The sequence below is a fragment of the Poecilia latipinna genome, unplaced genomic scaffold (assembly GCF_001443285.1).
Source record: "Poecilia latipinna isolate Pla-1442-1.1 unplaced genomic scaffold, P_latipinna-1.0 Scaffold1131, whole genome shotgun sequence".
NCBI lineage: Eukaryota > Metazoa > Chordata > Actinopteri > Cyprinodontiformes > Poeciliidae > Poecilia > Poecilia latipinna.
The window spans coordinates 114,877-134,100 of NW_015113747.1; the positions used below are offsets into that span (position 1 = coordinate 114,877).

Sequence of the window (19,224 nt, forward strand, 5' to 3'; positions counted from 1 at the left end):
AATGCCCTTATGGCTACCGAGTATAAACTGTTCTTCAGTCTGTTTGTCCTTGCTTTAGTGCTCCTTTATCTGCAGCCTGATGGCAGCAGTTGGAACAAATTGTGTCCAGGGTAAAGATGTCGAAGAAGTTGGCAAATCTTTGTTCTTTTACTTTTTTCCGCACATCATTTCCCTGGGGGTCTATGCCCCATGTTTGCCTATCCTTGTGATAATATGTCTTCCTGCTTCTCTGCCACTAGCAGAGAAGCAGGAAGTACTCATCTCTCATTGGGCTAATAAGCATGCCTAAGCATCCGCTATGCCTGGCAGTGCCACAGTTAATTGTGCTCGGCTTTGGAGTAAACAAAATATTTCTCTCCATCAAACCACAATCGCTTTTTGTTTCTCTTTCTTCTCGCGCTTGGCATATTTTCGTTGTCTTTGGTCTCTAATTTTCTTTAACCATGAACAATTCAGTAACACATCACGCAGGCAAAAATAAGTCCAATTGCATTTGTATAAGAAAGCTAGTAAATTAGATTGTTAGGAACAGAATAAACAAGCAAATACACAAACGAAAGAGAAATCCAGGAAAAGATGGAGACATGACTCTCCTTAGTGTTTTCCATCAAGGCAGGCAGGCAGGCTTTTTAAGTATTAATGCCCTTGTTTCATCCTGAAAATGAAATAACAAGTCAGCGTCAAGAACCCTCTCTGGACTATTTCACGCTTGGATGTTTTCCCTCAATTTCGGTGTGAATCCTTTAGGAAAACCGTGAAAGGTGGCAGAGGAGAGTAGCAAAGCGAAGGCACAAGTGAGCAATGCACAGAAAGTGAGACAAAAAGGCATCTTAATGAGGAAATGAAGTGAACAAGTAGGAACAGATGAAGGTGAGAGAGAGAGACGCACAGGAGTGGAAATATTTGGGCCATGATGGCCTGACGGTTAGAAAATGTCTGGAGGCTGTAAAATTTGGGGAGCAGACCGTTTCTGTTGGGGCTCAGATAGGATGTTCATAAATGTCTGTGTTCTGAAAATGCAGTAGACATGAAATACTTCTAATTTTAAGCTTTTCAGGTGCTTACAAAGAGTAATTGATTAAATTGCTGCCAAGACCATTTGGAAGCAAATACCAAAAGAAAAAAACAACACAAAAAAACAAATATCAATTATAATGCTTCATAATGACTATAAGCAAAACTAGCCATGAATTAAAATTAGATGATATAGTTTAGATTGTAGCTAACGGAGGCGTTGAGTTTTATCAGCAGATACATTTTACTTCACTCCTGAGTTACTGAATTATTTATTTTTAATAATTTAAAAATAAATGCACACAAACATTTTCAGATTTTTTTTTTAGATAAGGACGTCTGATGTTTGAAACTTTGATGCTCGGAACTGCTTAAATTTGCAGGGTAAAGTACATAGCACACCTCTCTCTAGAACAGAGGTTCCCAAACTGTGGGGCGTGCCCCCTACAGGGGGCGCCGTGCCATTGCAGGGGGGGCGCGGGAAGCCGTCCGTTTGAAAAAAAAAAAAAAAAAAAACATGAAAGCTGTATGTGCTCGGTTTTTACCTTAGAGTGTCCAACTCTCTGTTATTCCTCTGTCAATTTGATACAGTAGGGGCTTCCACACTTCCCATATCTGTGCCCTCTGTTACTTTTATCAGCAGTTAAAACTGTTTAATCCGTTTAACATGTCGTAACCTGTTTTTCCGAGCCGCCTTTAAACGCAACATGAACGCTGAGACGCTCACGCTGGGTTTACACCTGTGCAGCAGTGTAGGAGACCTGCTGCTGCTGTGCAGAGCTACACAGGTGTGTTAGAATCACGGCAGCAAACCAGCAAAACGCAAAGAACGTTTCACAGTTTTTCCCCCAAACTAACCGACTGTTGAGTAAAACTGTTGGACGCAGATAATGTTAGCTAAAAGATGAATAGCTAATATCAAAATATCAATACAGCACCTTAAGCTTAACAATTAGCCTGTAGGCTACCGATGTTGTTGTCTATGTCCAGCTACGTACATTCATTTTGTCCCCAAAAAAGTCGATTCCCCCCTCCCCCCTCACACACGTCATTCAACCAGACAGCTATTTGTAATCCATAGGGGGGCCCAGAAAATGTTTGGAAACCACTGGGGGGGCCCAGGAGAAAAAGTTTGGGAACCACTGCTCTAGACTAATGCAACCTCCGCACTGATATTCGAAACATCTTTAATTTCACATCACAGTTCACTCCTTACATTTGAAACTAACAAATTCATAATTGGGAATGTGGCCATGCTGCCTTCACACAGTGGGTTTCCTCCTAACCCCCGGAGTTGGTTTCTTTTACCAAGTTCTGTTATATTTTCATAAAAAATGCTTAGGAAAAGTTAACATCTATAAATGCATTTGCTTCTTTCCTTCATCAGTTTTAATATAGAGAACTCAAATTCAGGGAGGAGATGGGGTGTAGGGATGAAACCTTAAAGGGACCAAGTCCAAAACTCCACAGGCCACGAACTCATATGAATAAAAAGGGTCAAAAGCATTCAAGTCAACAGAGAGGTGACAGCTTTAATTAAAAAAAGCAGGAAATGAAAGCGCTGAATGGGACTGATGTATCCCACTTGACGGACATAAAGTATGAAGCTAAAATACAAAATCCTCACAAAGTTAATAGATAACAAATATATGTACCATGACGATTACATTTATTCATATTTCCAAATTAGATATAGGAAAGGTCAATTACAAATATTAACAGCTTAAAGTACAAAAAGCACCTAGTGGCAATTGCACCAGCTATACATGGAATGAATTATGTAACCAGATGTTTATTAGTAAAATCATGTCAGTTTATAAAGTACATCGCTTCTGGACTTTACATTGTATTTCTCTTAATCTAGTGGTAACTTTGATCAAGGAATATCCCTTCCAATAAAAATAGTGTCTATTCCCTCAGAACAGTAGAAACATATCATGGTATTAAAATGTATTTACTGACATTGGCTCTTCAAAGACATATTACCGTTAAAACTTTTGGACACCCTGTCTCAATAAACATTGCTTAAATCTCTGGACCGTAATTTTTTCGAACCTAAAAAAAGAAATGATGAAGCAGCCTCCTCCCTCACGGCGAAAGGAGGCACTTCTTGGACATCTGTCAAAAAGATCTTGCCAGTTCCAACTCTTTTGATATGTTCCACCATGTTCAGTGGTAAGACCTGAAGCATATCAAAGTTAAAGGTAAAATAGTTCCTCCCTGAATGTTAACTAAAAGTTTGATGGAAAATCTTTTTTTATTGTGAGACGTGTTTTTCCTTTTTTTTTTTTTTTCTTTCCCTGGGATGTGTCTGACAAGAGCAAAGACTAGCAATTTTTTTAGTTATTTATTTATTTTTTGCCTCTTAAACAGACGCCTGGTGTTGTAGTTGAAGTAGTGAGGTCAGACTGCTCGGGGATTGTTCCTTAAAAAAGTCTGATTAGCATGAGTGAACTATTTCTCTTTCAAGTTTATTCTTTCTTTGCTCCTCTTTCACTCTGCAATGACACACACATACACACATGTACTGACTATTTGTCATAAGATACATTCAGCGGCTGTTCACTCCATTTACTTGCTCATTGAGCTGCTTAGGGAAATATAATTGCTTGCAAAATGAGCTAGGATACACACAGGACAGAGACACTGGTCTATGCACGTGCTCTCTCTCTCTCGCGCGCTCGCGCACACACACACACACACACAAACAGGAATTAAATTCACATTAAACAAAGACAATTAAACACATAATTCTTATATGCATTGACTTCCACAAGACTACACACACATTATAAATCTAGAAACAAGCCTGACATTTTTTAGTGAATATTCAGAGATTTGAGTGAAGAAACCTTTTTCAGTTTTTTTATTTTTTTTTTTTTTTCTTTTTTTTTTTTTTTTTTTTTTTTTTACGGTGGTGTGTAAAACTATTCTTACCCCTTGAGCTTTTCCACCTTTTGTTAACTTATAACAGCAAACGTTGATATATTTTGTTGTCATTGTTTAGACCAGTGTTTCTCAACCCTGGTCCTCAGCGCCCCCCTGCTCTGCATGTTTTAGATGTGCCTCTATTCCAGAACAGCTGATTCAAATGATTGCATGACCATCAAGTACTGCAGAAGCCTGTTAATCACCCAGGGATACAATTCAGGTGAGTGGCTGAAGGGAAACACCTAAAACATGCAGGACAGGGGGGCGGTGAGGACCAGGGTTGAGAAACACTGGTTTAGACAAAGTAGGATATACACGTGAAATGGATTGAAAAAAATACAGTCAGCTGTTAAAATCTTTTATGCATTTATTTTCATCCCTGACAAGTCAATATTTTATTGGAGCATATTTCACAACAAACTATCTGAAAATCTTTTGGAGTATTTCTAAACCAATTCTACATTGGTCTGCACTTTGACTGGGCCTTTCAAACGCAAACATATGTTTTGATCTACCACATGCTAGCTCTGGCTCTTGGTTTCAGATCAACAATATACTGGAGGTTGAACCTACCCTCCAGTCTAAAGTCTTCTGCAGGCTCACATAAGGCTCTCTGTATTTTGTGTTATTTATTATCAGCTTCCTTGTCCCTGTTGAAAAAAACAGCTCCACACTGAGACATGGTGATAACAACAATATGCCATCACATAGGGTTCAGTTAGGACTTTCTTTTTACCAGTTTTACCAGACTTCCACGCAGATCAGATTTGTGGAATGCACCTCTATTAGTTATCCTCCTAACTACTGCCATCTGACAAACGTCTACAGAAATGTTCTCCCTTAATACGCTGCATTTATTGATGTATTTGTTTATATATTTACTCATTTTTTATTAGCGATACATTTTTCAGTCAGCTATATGCTCAGCATACACAATTGAAGGAAGTCAACTGTCCATTTAAACTCAGGGATCATCTTTTCTTGTCTCTTTGCTTTGCTTTAATAAGTTTAACTCTAAATAAAAAGAGCCAACCAAAATCACTGACATTTTTTTCTGCAAAATCCACTGTAAATGTTTTGTTTACAGTGGATTTTGCAGTCATATTGCATGTTTCTTATTTCACTCCCTTTCTGTGTTTTTTTTTTTGTTTTTTTGTGCAAGCTAACTGGAAAAAGAAAGCTTAGCATTACATCATGAAAACAGGTCACAAACCAAGAATCCTGGTCAAAGATTCTCCTCATGAGCCAGCACATTCTCAAGTGAGATTGGTGGGAAGGGGAGATTATTAGGGCCAAAGATTAATTGACAGCAATAAAAGATTCATGTTCACAGCAGAGTTCATTAAAATCTTCAAAGGGTTTTTCTTTCTTTTTTTTTTGGGATGGATTGGAGCTCATTGAGGACAGCATGAGCGAGGAGGAGCTTTACGTTTTCCCTACCATTAAAAACACGAAAAGTACTTCACAGTATGTGGGTGTTCATGCGAACGTTTGTTTGTGCTGGCAGACAGGCTTGGAATCATATAAATCTTTGCTCGAATTTGTACCCATTGTTAAATCCGCTACGTGGGTGTACTGTATTACAGCTGAATTAATGACAGTGTACTGTACACTTGTTCTTCATTAAGCTGGATATGTTGAGAGAGTTTTTGTGGGCATGTTTTGTTTCCCAGATATGAGGATCTCAAATCCATGGGTGGTGTGTAAGCACGCGTTTAACAAACAAAGAGTAATTAGTTCATGTAATGGTTCTCGATTACATTTCTCAGCGGCCAAACTCTTTGAAAGGCAACCCAAGCACTGTTGCATTATAATTAACAATAGCTTGTGTTTTTCCCCTAGAGGTGGCAATTTATGGGTAACAAGAAGTGTGAAGGAGAAAAAAAAAAATGAAAAAAAGAGACTTTTATAGTTCAAAACAGACTGACAGATTGTCTTTTTTCTCATTTTCAATTATGATCCACGATTCTGTTTTGTTTTTATAGCTACCACGCACTTGTTTCACTTAATTCTTCTCATTGGACTTTGTGTAAATAATTATTGTTTGCTTGCAACTACTACATACTCATGTAGCTAAATCAATCAGTGACATATGGACATGGGATCAATTTACCACCTGAAGCGAGAGATTGATTTGCAGCTGAACTCATCTGCTACATCCACATGATGGTACCATGTCAATATCTGCCAAAGTATATGAGGAATGTTTGGATCCTGGCCACAGAGTTAAAACTGTTTTGAAGGCAAAGGTTTATTGTAGTCCTGTAATAGCAAGCTTTACTTTGTAAAGTGACTATTTAATCCAGAGTTGCCAAAGTTTAAAATTTCTTTTTTTAGTTTCTTCTACTCTCAGCCTAGAGTCAAAAAAGTTTTCGTATATGTTTTATGTTTACACAAGAAAGTACTACTGCACAATGCAGTAAAAAAAAAAAAGTTATTTAAGTTTGCTGAAACTTCAATGCAACTCTGTTGTTAAGAAAACATCCTAGCTGTCCATCCATTGAGCAAAACTGCGTTACAATGTTTTGCTCACTGTACTATTGCAGCTTCTCAGTACAAAACATAAAAAACTGAAAGTTTCAAAATTTTATAAGATATCTTTATTCCCCTCGATGGTTTGTGTTTCATTTTTTTAGTCTTATGTGAACAAGAAGGGTCTACATTTCCTAGACACTATATATCACATTACTGGTTTTCCCTGTGGCTGAATGTAATCTAATTCTAGAAATCCATCTGGGCCTCCACTGGCTCATTTTCGTTTTAGTACGTCGAATTGTGTGAATATGTTGAGCCAGTTTTTCCACTGCCATTTCTTCATGGAAGACATGATAGAACACATTTTTAACTATTTTCTCACAGATCAGGTAGTTTGTCTCACTCGGTAGGCGGCATGGTTGTTAATTACACATTCTTCTCAGAGTGAGATTTTTTTTTCCTCTAATTGCCATGTTTTCTTTTTAAATGGATGTCCTACATAAATGAACATTTTTACCAAAGATTTGGTCAAGTTAAATTAAGTCTTTATTATGCAAGTGTCGGTTAATTAATACTGTTAAAAGAAGCGTCTCCATCAAAGAACACATTACCAGAAACCTTTTTACTCATAACCAACTCATTAGATGGAAGAAACTTCTTTTTCCTCTGTCAAACTTGGGTAGGCATTGGTTCACTGTGATCAGTCCTGGCTTTTTCCGTCTGCTACATTTGGTTCTTCAGTTTTGTAGTTATGATAGGGTACTTTCATTTCCCAACAGAACCAGGAGCATTTACTGTCACCCTCTTAAAGGAGCTGTCTTCTCAGTTCTAGACTGATGCTGCGCGCGATCCCACTGACCGTCGACAGGAGTTGCTTTCTCTCTTTTAGACTGATGGTGTACACTATCCCGGGCCCGAGGTTAGGTTTGATGAGAGCCTCACTGACTCCAGAGAGAAAATTGATGTCAAGGAACATCATTTTATGCCTTGAAGAAGAGAGTACATTTGGCCCCAGTGTGCCCAAGGTCAAGCATAACAACCAGTGCTTTGAGAACTACATTTAAAAGTTGCATTTTGATGAAACCACACAACCAACCAAGTGTCACTGTAATGTGATTTAGAAAGGGTCTAGAGGAAATGTAATGTGTGGTGAAGCTTTACTTCTCAATAATTCAGCATAGGTTTGTTTTGATCATAGCTCACAACTTATCCTGGCCCATTACATCAACTTCCTCGGCAGGTCAAATTCTTGGTCTTTGAGCTGGAAGGCATACAGTTTCTCTATTGGACACAGGCACAGGGCAAGATTTTAAATCTTGTATATTTGGCCTGAATAGTCAAAGTGAAAGCTTCTTCTAGATGGCTTGATTGCCACTTTTCAGGCCTTTTCATTTTGTGGAAAAATTACTGCAAAGCTTTTATGTTTTTTTTTTTAAAGGACAATCTCTTTTGGCATAATCTCTTGTGTTACCAGCATCAGAACTAGTTACTTAAAACAGCTGGATAAAGAACACTGGTTCTGTTTTTGAGACCACTCTGGAGATAATTATGCAAAGAAGGATGCTTTGTAAAATGAATAACCTAATGGAAAAACCCAAGCATCCTTTATGCAAGACTGCAAAATGACAGAGGCTTCTTAAGATCTGCTTTAATATAAACCACAGAAGATTCTTCCCACATCTATCGCCATATGCAATGACTCATTCCAGAAATTACAGTCAAGACAACATCTAATTTCCCTTAAGGAATGAACAAATATTTCTGAATTTAATTTTGGGGCAGATCAAGTTCTTAAAGAGTCACTCATTGTCTCCTATTTTACTCTGTTGTCAATTGTCTAGCTGACAACTTGTGTAAAAGCTTGTTGTAAGAATGTATTTCTTTATAAACTGTGAAATTTAGATTAGGATGAAAAAGGCCAAGGAGAGGCCTGCTAATGTCAAGGCCCTGTCAAATCTCACATGGATCTGGCTGCTGCTATACCACAGTGTGTTTTATGTTGACAAAGTCTCTGACTGTCTTGTCCCACAATCTGCAGAGGTTCAAACTGTTTTTTTGGGTTGTGGATTGAGGCTTCTGCATGACTTCCATGAAGAAACTTACTGACAACCAGAGTTCTCCAGATGGCTTTTACCAAAGGGATACAGTCTATGTGTGTGGAGTTGGTTGTCTGTCTTTCACTAGTTTTTCAATTAGTTTTGACAGTAGTGTGTTAGACTTGGTCCTGAGAAGTTGTGTCGTCAGTGTGTCAAATGCTTTGAAAGATTAACTGTAAAGTGCTGTTAAATTCAGCTGACAATTTCAATGTGATTTGTAAAGATTTATCTGGCTAAAGAAGACCAGACTCTTAACAGGAAGGAGCCTCCAGCAGAACCAGGCTATGAGTTGCCATTTTCTGAAGCAGGCTGTGGGTTCAAAAGACAAGAGAAGAATGAAAAAAAAAAACATAAGAGCACTGAGCCTGGAGTACTTAAATAAAAAAATAAAAAGTAAAAGTAAGGAGAGTTCACAGAGAGCTCCATCAAGGACTTCATCGAAGAAAGAGGCATATCGAAGCAAAACGTGCCGAGCCAGGAGTACCTGATATGGAAAAGAAAATAAAGGGACTGTACAAAGTTAATGGGAACAATATATATATTGTAGCTGCACTAAATATAGATATATATATATATATATCAATATACTGGCCATAATGCTTTAATTTAAACGTTGTTGCAACTAAAATTATAATTAGATGTCCATGCTTGCCCAGATTCATCAGCTTTGACAATTTCTGTGGCTGCCGTGCCTAAACCTTAAAAGGTTCATCCATACGGTGGGATGTTGCATTAGTGTGAGATCTAACCACAGGGATGTGCCTCACACTACTTGTAGTAGAGAAATGGACCGACTGATTCAGTGATCTTTTTTGTTTTGTTTCCTTTAGGTCTCTGCAGGACTTATCAAAGCAGACTGAACTGCCATATGGGACAGTCCTGGACTCTGCAGTATATGATCAGGTGCGCTCAAAGGCTATGAACCCCTTTGAGAGAGATCCCATGTACTCCCAGATGTGGCGGATGATTAATCGGACTGGAGGAGCAGATAATAACGTTGAGGAGTCGAGGGAAGGCATTCGCAAGGTTGGCACATACCTTTTTAAATTTGTTCTGAGTTTCAAATGAAAGACCTTTGACATATGTAAAATCGCAGTTGTTATTAACATAAATATTGAAGTCAAAAGGCTGATAAATTTCAATAAATGGGACCAGGTGCAAAGAGGAAGCAACATTACTGGAGTTATTTATTACTCAGTGCAAGGCATTCATATTCAGGCTAGCATCTGCTGGCGTTTGATCACATAATTTCTGAAGACATGCATAATTTGTTTGTACTTTGGAAAAAGCCTGAAGAGCAGCCTCAGACCTCTTAATGTTCATTATGATAGTTATTTATTGCAGGTTTTAGAGTTTCAAATCTGTCTTCCTGAACATATTTTTTTTTTTTGCATTTAAAATAATGAATGGATTTGAAATACAAACTGAGATACAAAAAAAAATACCAGCAAATAGTTTTTTATATTGTGTTGTAATATGAAAAGATATAGGATGTAATTAGAAAAAAGGTATTTTAAGTAAATGTATGCGTTCATTCAAAACTTCCACATCTATATCTTTCTTATGCTACTTTATGCAAATACATAGCATAAGGTAGCATTATGCCCTAACACTATTGTTTGTCACAATATGTTATCTGCAAATTTAGGCTACATTTAACCATTTTATGTCTTGCATTGCTTATCGTTGCTCTTACTGTGTGTTAAATATGCAAAGGGTTTCATATGCATTCCGTAGTGTGCAGTATGCTTATAATCTATACAGATTAACCTCTGTCCTCTTTCTAAAAGCCTGTATTGCTGTAGGGTCATCGCTGTGGATGAGAAGAGATCCGTGTAAATGATGTTAACGATGCACATATAGCATTTGCAATGCTTAATTCCCTTGGTAATTACCCAGCAGCAGAAACACCTGACTGCTGCATCTTATTTACATGGCTGGAGCTTACTGGTTATGTACTTCAGCCTGAACATTCAATATCTCCTCCCCCTTTGGAATATATTAGACCTCGTGTTAAGACAACTCGGGGAGAGTTGAGAGGAACGGTTAAAGGGCAACATGGTGGTTTCACTGTTGGGGTGTATATTTTGCGCCTCTCTCCCCACTTCCGCACTTCTCCTCCTCCAAAGAAGACACACACGCACAGACATAAGAATCCAACAGCAATATCTTTTCCGTAAATATTGCTTATAAATGGTGAGATTTATTGAATGCATACACCTGTTTGATCATTTTCCACTTCTTTTATGCTCACTACACTTATTATCTTAGGCGCCAGACTTCAACATCTATTAGAAAACACTTGCAGTGATCAATTAATCTGCCTCTGTAGCCTCATAAATACAAAATGGTTGTACAGATTCTATAGTTAATTTATGTATTACAACTTGGCAGCTTGCACTTTGGAGACGCCTGTTGTTACACTCCTGGTACCAGGTGTATGGTACACAGCCTCTGGGTTTGTATGCTTTAGCATATTAATAATCTATATTGACAAGTCAATAACTTTTAAAACTTAAATATGGTCTCTTTCGCAGCAGAACCTACCTAATAGGTAAGTAGGTAGTAGGTAAGTTCTGCTGAGAAAGAGTTCTGTGTCTTTACCTTCTTCTGAACTGTCCGAAATGCTACATTACTTGTTTTTCTACCTGAAACACCTTTTCAGACGTATGAAGTATACAAGTCGTAGTGTGGTTTGTTTTGGTCTTCAACTGTAGTGGCTATTTGGTGAAAAAAGAAGCCTATAACTCTGATTCCCCACAGGTAAACTAAACAAAAAATGAAGCTTTGCATTGTTTTGTACCAACTTCCAGGGAGGATTAAACCATCTTGCTTGTGTAAATCATTTAGTATTTACAGTTGAAGACAAGCTATTTAACAGTAACATCCAGCGGGGAACCCAAGTCATGTTGAAGTCTGGATGTTTTCTATTGCTCTGCTCATTTTGCCATGTTTGATCTGCATTTAAATGAGCAAACAAAAAAATTGAGTTTCAAAGTGACTTTTTTTTTTCTCATGTTTTCAAAAGGTTACAGCAATTTAGAATTTTCTGCATTGTAAATAATGTCAGCACATTGCACAAATCACGCAATAGCCTGACTCCCCAGATGTTTTTGTGTGTATCCTGAGTCACTGTGAACATATCTGACTGCTTTCCATCTCCCTACACCTAAAACGGCCTTTTAGATAGAGACGCACAGGTACACCAACCAGAGAATAGAATCAACCAGTTTTCCCATTCATTGCTCTGATTTGTGAGTGACGCCTCAAGCACACACAAATTTTTAGTTTTATTTTTTTATTACTATTAATTAAATGCATCCACGTCAAGCATGATCAAAACTACTATGTTTATAGAAGAACTTGTTGAACCACATTGTCTTTTATGTGGTACATGCTTGCTAATACTAGTAATATCAAGAAGTATTTATTAACTTTTTAAGTTTTATATAATTTATTTTTAACATCACTTTAGATTTGCTTTACTACTGAATGGAAATGTGACCCAAATGTTTTGGGCTGAAACCATTGGTGGTCGCTTCACTGCTGCGAAAGAATCAACTGTTACATACTAAGTAACTGTCCTTTTGGGTGGGTGGTTCTTTCATTAGCAACAAAGACTGAATTTCCTATGAGTAAGAGTTGGAAATAAAGCTTAGCTTCCAGTAATAGCAGAGCCAGAGAAGGTAAACCAGACTACAGGAAAAAGGATCTTTGCTTTATTCATTGCAGTATTTCTGATTCCTTTTCCCACTGCCACTCGTTTTCTTCACAGCTGAATATTTTACAGATGTCCGTTACTTGTGCTACTGTTTGACACAGCAGTTATTTCTTCCACTTGACCCCCATTTTTCACTCCACCCTTTTCTCTTCCGCTTTTCTTTAGACTTTCCTTTTCAGCGCCATGCTTTTATATCTTTAGCAGCCTATTATGCATCCACATTTCGTTAAAGGCTACAGAGTGCACTCTAGTGGTTCACTAATTCATGTCCTAACTGCAGTACCACAAGATTTTTTTTTTACTTTCCTTTTTGCTACAGCATTACTGTCAGGGACACTGTTGTTATTAGAGTTGTATGTTCAGAGCTCCAATGAATGTAATACGGAAGTTAAAACATGTCATTTACACGACTCACAGACACAAGGATTATTTCTGTCTTCTGTCACAAACAAAAGATTTCCAGATTTTCAAAACGGTGCCTTTTAATCTGTTAGGATTTAGTTTTGTTCTTAAAAAAAAACAACAACAATTGAAAAGCACTGTACAGTGTCTGCAATTCTTTCAAGCCGAAGGCTTTTTCCATTCTGTTATTAACCAACACAATAACGGACATCAGTCTCAATTTGCTATATCTGGATGTGTTTGTCTTCATCAATATAGTCCCCGTGCTGTATTTGATTCCTGTGAGATTACATATTTTTCCTTTTAGCGTAGTTTCCTTCCTTCTCAGCCTCCCTTCTCTCAGCTGCCTCTTGTTCTTTCAGGCTTTTTCTCTTTCGCAATAAACCTCTTACTCCTCTTTGTCACTGGTCTCCAATGCACACTATAGATTTTCTCCCTTTTAGGTTTTGGTCCCCTGCAGTAAAGTTATATTATGCCAAAACTGGTCAGTGTCTGAGATGTTGGGAGAATTGAAGACGCACTGATATGTGTCCACACATAGTAACAAACACGCATGCACACTTGCATGTACTTCACATCAAGGAAAACACAATCATTTTGTTTTCATTATAAGCATTACACTGTACCCAGAAATGTAGAGTTGGCACTCTGGACCAGGCAAGTCCAGCAGTTTGTACCCTACTACAGGATTAAGGGACAGAATTGCTCAGTTTTCCTTAATAGGCTATTATCAGTGATAATTGTGATAATAGCCTATTATAGGCTATTACAGGCTAATTAATGTCTTTTTTTCATTTTTATTAAATGTATTAAAATTATTTCCCATCACTTTTAGTCTCTAAACAAATCAACCAACTTTCTAGTGAATATAAAGTCTAAATCTGACTTTTTAACCCAAATTAGCTGCTTCTGTCAAAATATCCTCAGTGGACCACACTGTCAGCCACAACAACTTCTGATTCCATGCTGAGGGATCATGTTTTCATAACCGTGGGGTGTTATTTCCATGAAAATGTTTGCCGTTCAGTAGATGTGAAATTTCCTTTCACAATTCAATCTTATTTTGCTTGTTTAGGTTTTCACGTAGTTTTAACGCAGTCAAAAGTATAATGTATCGTTAGTCATAGCAATAAATATTGGTTAATACGTTTAAGAGAATATCAAACTATCTGATGTAAAACTCCTGATAGATTTTTGTTTTGGTTTTCACTTTGTTCTGATTGCAAGATTAAAGGCACCCAAGAGATCTCCCAGTCTGAGTTAGAACTGAAGGTCTTCCAGTGAGAGTGACCTTTCCACCAAAATAACATCTGAATAACAGATTTAATCGTGCAAACTAAAAGAAGACTATGTGAGCCTACAGTGATTGAACCAACAGTCCAATTCTGTCAAAGGTTCCTCTATGAATTTATCCTAGATATTATAACTCTGTTAAACTCCGGTCTCTCTGCTCCTTTTGATAAGTTATCAGCTCAGATATTTTATAACATTCAATTTATTGTATATTAAGCCTCCTCATTAAGCAAACATTAAGAAATTTTCCAGGTTAGTTCACTTGGTACCTTTAATAACCTTGTGTTAACACATTTTACCAAAAGTGTAAAAATATTCTAATCACTTATGCTCCTAAAGGCACGAACCTAAACCAACACATACACTCTGACGACAAATGTACTAACAAATAGAAAATGAGACTTTTCAGAACAGCAGAGACAAAATGAAATATCAGTTCCTTTGCATGCATCATTGAGAAACGTATCATATGATACTTTGTTTTTCTCCTTTAAATGCCGTTTCATAGTAGGCATTATAGTTTATGTAACACTGAGTGCTGCAGGAAAACAAAAGTAGATTTTTGTTGTGTTCTTCATGCATAATTTCAACTGATGCATACAGTTAAATGTGAAGCTTTCAATTTGAGGAGCTTTTTATGTCATAATGTTGTACTCATGTATGTGTACACAATCAGTCATCGTTCCTTTTGCATACACACACAGCACTAAAACCTTGATATATTTTGTTCCTTAGTTCTTTTTCATGCACACACTTGACTTGGTAGATGTAAATGTAGGGCATGACAGCTGCTCTTCATCAGGCTTGAAGAGTCTCTAATGGGGATTTTAGTCTTGAGTGAATTGTTGGTTTAGGTAATTTTTCATCTCTGTGACTTTTTGCTCCTCTACTTCCTTCCACTTTAGAAAATATATCTTTCAGTAACCATGTAACCAATGATTACATCTCTAAAACCAAACCTCACAAAAACAAAATAAATTATTTAAAAAAAATGTGACACAACCATGAACAAGTCTATTCGGGGGGCTTCCCAATGATGTCAAACACATGGAAATTTGCCGACTTATTTGTACATTTATTATAACGCGTTACAAATGTAAACAGAGTCTTATTATTAGGAAACTTTATGCGTGTGTGGACTCAACACAAGCGATTGTCTACTGTCACTACATACCTGTCCAGGAGACATGAGTGCTGCAAGTCAATAACCTTGATACAATCTGCTCGGTTTCTTGGATTAAAAAAAAAATTGTTTAAACTATTTTTAATTATGATCTGAACTTAATATACTGTTTGATAAGTAGGATAAATTGAAATGCATGTATGTCTGAATTAAGATTACTTTTTCGTAAAGCTCCTTCAGTTGACGTGTTGTGAATTGGATTTATATAAATAAACTAAATCGAATTGATACGTGTGTAATAAGAACCTGTGGCACAGACTTGCTAAAATAAAAAATAAGGTGCCAAAGGCATATATTTACTATGTCTGAGCCAGGAAAAATGAGCAGTTAATTGTAATTACTATGATGTAACCTTGATATACTAATTGAGAGCCTGCACATTTGATATGCACCTATTTAATCCACCTCTATTTCAAGACCAGAAATTTCACACCGCAATTTTAATTTATGTAAGGTGCTGGAGAAAGTATGTTTGTAAGAATCCAAAAGGGGAGCATTAACAATTTTATTTAGGAATTTGAAATCCTTAGAAGGTGATAGACAGAGAAAAAAAAAGAAAAAAGAGTTTGGGCAGAAATTTTGTGTAAAATCTACAAACAACATTCTTATTTTTTCTAAAATATTGAGAGTTCAATATTATGTATCATCTTGTTTTGTAAGCTGGATTTATTATTTCACCTCTTCTTCATATGGCTGTAAAAACTGAGCATGAAGCTGTTTAATGTAATGACTTTAGTGATGTTGATGAAGATCAGTAAAATTGCTCTGCCACATAGAGATCCTGGTAAATCTACCAAAGGTAGTTTAAGTCCTCAGCCCTGGATATGGTGATCATGGCACTCTAGAGGACAATTGAGACAAAGCAGAAGCAAGTAGAAGTTGATATGGGCAGTGAACGAGTGCTCAGGGAGTAGAAAGAGGAAAATTGGAATTTTGAGGATGGTAGAAAAGAGAGTTTGAGGGTTGCGAGCAGCTAAAAGGGCTGTGGAGATTGCAGGCTTCGCTGTAAATAGGTGAAGAAGGGCTACAAAGAGGTGCAAGGAGAAAAAAAGGATGGATATAGATGGACAAAGAATAGGTACACCAGGGCCTAGGTGGAGTTAACTGAGGTGAAAGAAATGTGAGAAAAGACTGAGAAAGGAGGTGCCAGTGGAAATCTTAATGACAGATTTCACCTCTGGGGGGAGTTGTTGTTGAAAGTAATTTCTTTGTTTTCACCCCTAAAAGGTATACATAGGTAATTTCTTTTTTCAGATAAGACCCCAATAGACTCATTTACTCAGAATAGTGTTTGTAACTGATGAAAAAACATCTAACAGTTAATTTGGTGTATTTTTGAATTGCATGGCTTCACAACAGCAGAGTAACAAGAACACACAGGAAGTTTCAGAGAGGTAATTATCTGACTTTCACAAGCATACTAAACCTAGTAAGCCCTAACTTTATGTCAAGAAAATACAACTATCTCAGGGCTGCCTTTACTGACCGTAAAGGAAATTATTATTATTATTATTATTATTATTATTATTATTTATTATATATTGTATGGGTACATGGTTCCACTAGACAATAGCTGAAGAATGCCCAAATTGGCTTCTGGGTATTATAGGATCCACCAGCACAACAAGAAAGTTATTTGAGATTCTGCGATACAAATAGACCACAGATGGGTTATGCATTTTACCCCAGTTTTCCTGCATCAAAACTCTAGAGGAAATTAATATGGTTTCATTGTGTAGCACATTGATTATACAATCTTGGGCCCTTTTTGGCAGCACATTTGGGCCTCATGTTTACATTTTCACTGTAAACCAATTTAAATAAAATCTTCCAATTCTTCAAAGCAGAGTGGCAAAATATTCTTCCAAAATTGTGCCAGAAGCTTGTTGTCGGCTACAAAGGCCATGTGGTTACAGTGCAACTTGCTAAGGGGCAAAAGAAAAAAAAAAAAAAAGCAAATAGTAGTTAGGATGTGTGTTTATATTTTAGGCTGTGTGTGACTTTGAACTTTCAGGAATTAGAAAGAACCCAAAACTTGTATGCCCCACTTCTTGCTTTTTTAAAAATTTTATTATTATTATTATTTCTTAAAGTCATATGGTGTGTCATCACTGCAGGCTAAAAAAGTAATGATTCTAGAAGTCATTACAAGACCAACAGTAATGTCAGATCCATGCCCTTGATCAGTGTAAAGAATGCCTGCCTGCAACTGTGCTTGATTGGTAGGGAACTAAATTAGGTTTTAATATTATGATTATTAGTTAAATAGCCTGTAGTCATTGGCTTCCTGTTCAGTAGATCTGTGTGAGGGGTGCAGGCATTTGTCGGCGGAAAGCTCCACTCACAGTGGCCGCTGTTAACATGGCTTATTCGTTCAAACCAAAGGCAACAATGGATCTGTAGGCAACATGGCGGTCTGACTGTGTATGTGTTTGTGTCAGTGTCACTATTCTTAGAGGATCTCCTGCCAAGCAGTTATTGGTCAGGGAGTTGCCAAGGTTACTGAGCAGGGTGGCCCAGCTGAGCTATGGTGACAGATCTCAGCATTTATGACTTCTCTCCCTCTCTCTGTTTGAAAGTGTGGGGTTGACTTGTCATGAGCTATGCTTTCAGGTCTCAGGGCTGCCTTTAGCTATGTGACATGTATCTTTCCCAATGAGCCTGATGAAATGCACTTTCCTTACTCTTCTTCCTCTTCTCACCCCCTTGTCTTTCTGTCTTCTTCTTTTGTCCTTCCAGTCCTTTTTTTCTGCTGATGTTGCTTGAGCTTCTAAATTCATGGGCGGTCCTGCTAGAATTTTGTGTGTGAGACAGTATGATGCCATTCTGCAGGTTTCAGAATGGATGGAGCAAAAACTAATTTCATTTGAGTAAAAAAAAAAACAAAAACAAAAAAACCAGCCACATTCATGCGCTTGTCATGTATTACACTGGATTTAAGTAAAAACTCTGCAGTAGCATAAAGCTGATGATATATATCTGTCACTGCACATCGGTTTGATGGCTGCAATATCCTCTTTAATAACCTAGCATCTGCTAAGACCAGAAAATGCCATTTTGGCTGCTGGGTTCTTTCATTTTGTATTTTCTTGTGCAAAGTAGTGCAAATCACCCTGACAGGAAAAAGAGAAAGCTTCTTTCCTGCAGAGCCTGATAACTCATTAGGATTCACCGCGACAAGCCCAAACAGCAAACATATTTCCCTGCTGTTACAATTCTGTGACTGTGTGATGACAGCATTTCTGTGTTGAGACATAGATTTGGAGCGAGCAAATGATAAGAGAAATTCAGAGGAAGGAAAATAGGAAGAGAATTACTCTCGGTACAAAAAGAAGTGGTGACGATGGCGATATTTAAGTGTGGCTCAGAAAGTACGGATTCATCCTGTAACTGGGTTTGAACCGCCTCTCTGTCCATCTCAGTCGTGTCCTTGGACAAGATACTTGACCTGACTTACCTGATGGTGGTGACGCTGATTGTTTGACAGCCTCGTCAACTGTGGCTACGTTGTAGCTCACCGCCATCAGTGTTTGAGTGGGTTAACGACTGAAGTGAAGTGTGAAGCACTTTAAAGAAGTAGAAATCATGTCTCAGAGGTATAGATTATTTCAATTCTAGAATGTTAACGAGAGATCTGCTAAACTAGAGAGGAAGGAATATATTTTTAAAAAGTTGCAGGTTCTTCAAAAAAAAAAAAAGCAGTTTGCATTAATGTGGCTCCATGAGAACTAATTTTTCCAAAAGAACATGTTTTCATCTTAGTTTTGCTAACCGAGACCCCCGTTACATGCTGAACAAACTATTGCTGCTCCAAAATGCATCTTAGTTTTGTTAGTGTAAAAAGAGAAGACAGTGTTTACTTTAACAACAAAAATGGACCCAAGATGAAAAAGATAAAAATTCCATTATCTATTTCTAACTACAATTTCTCATTCTGTATCTTGTAATAAAGCCAAATTGGTTTTTTATCTATTTCGTCCTCATATGCCAACAGAGGCTGGAGCCATCTACACACTCACATTTTTTTGCACTTAGTGCTGCTTTCCCTGCCTCTCCCTGTCACCTATAACGGTGCCTTTCTCATGGAGTCTGTTTTTTTTTTCCTCATC

At 37.4% G+C, this 19,224-nt stretch overlaps 1 protein-coding gene across 1 annotated transcript in view; it reads left to right on the forward strand.

Moving 5' to 3' along the window:
• grid2 (glutamate receptor, ionotropic, delta 2) overlaps nt 1–19,224 on the forward strand; it is a 179,552-nt gene that overhangs the window by 91,356 nt on the left and 68,972 nt on the right. Inside the window, exon 10 of the mRNA XM_015052766.1 lies at nt 9,347–9,542. Coding sequence (XP_014908252.1) covers nt 9,347–9,542 — 196 coding nt within the window. The remainder of the gene's footprint in view (nt 1–9,346; nt 9,543–19,224) is intronic.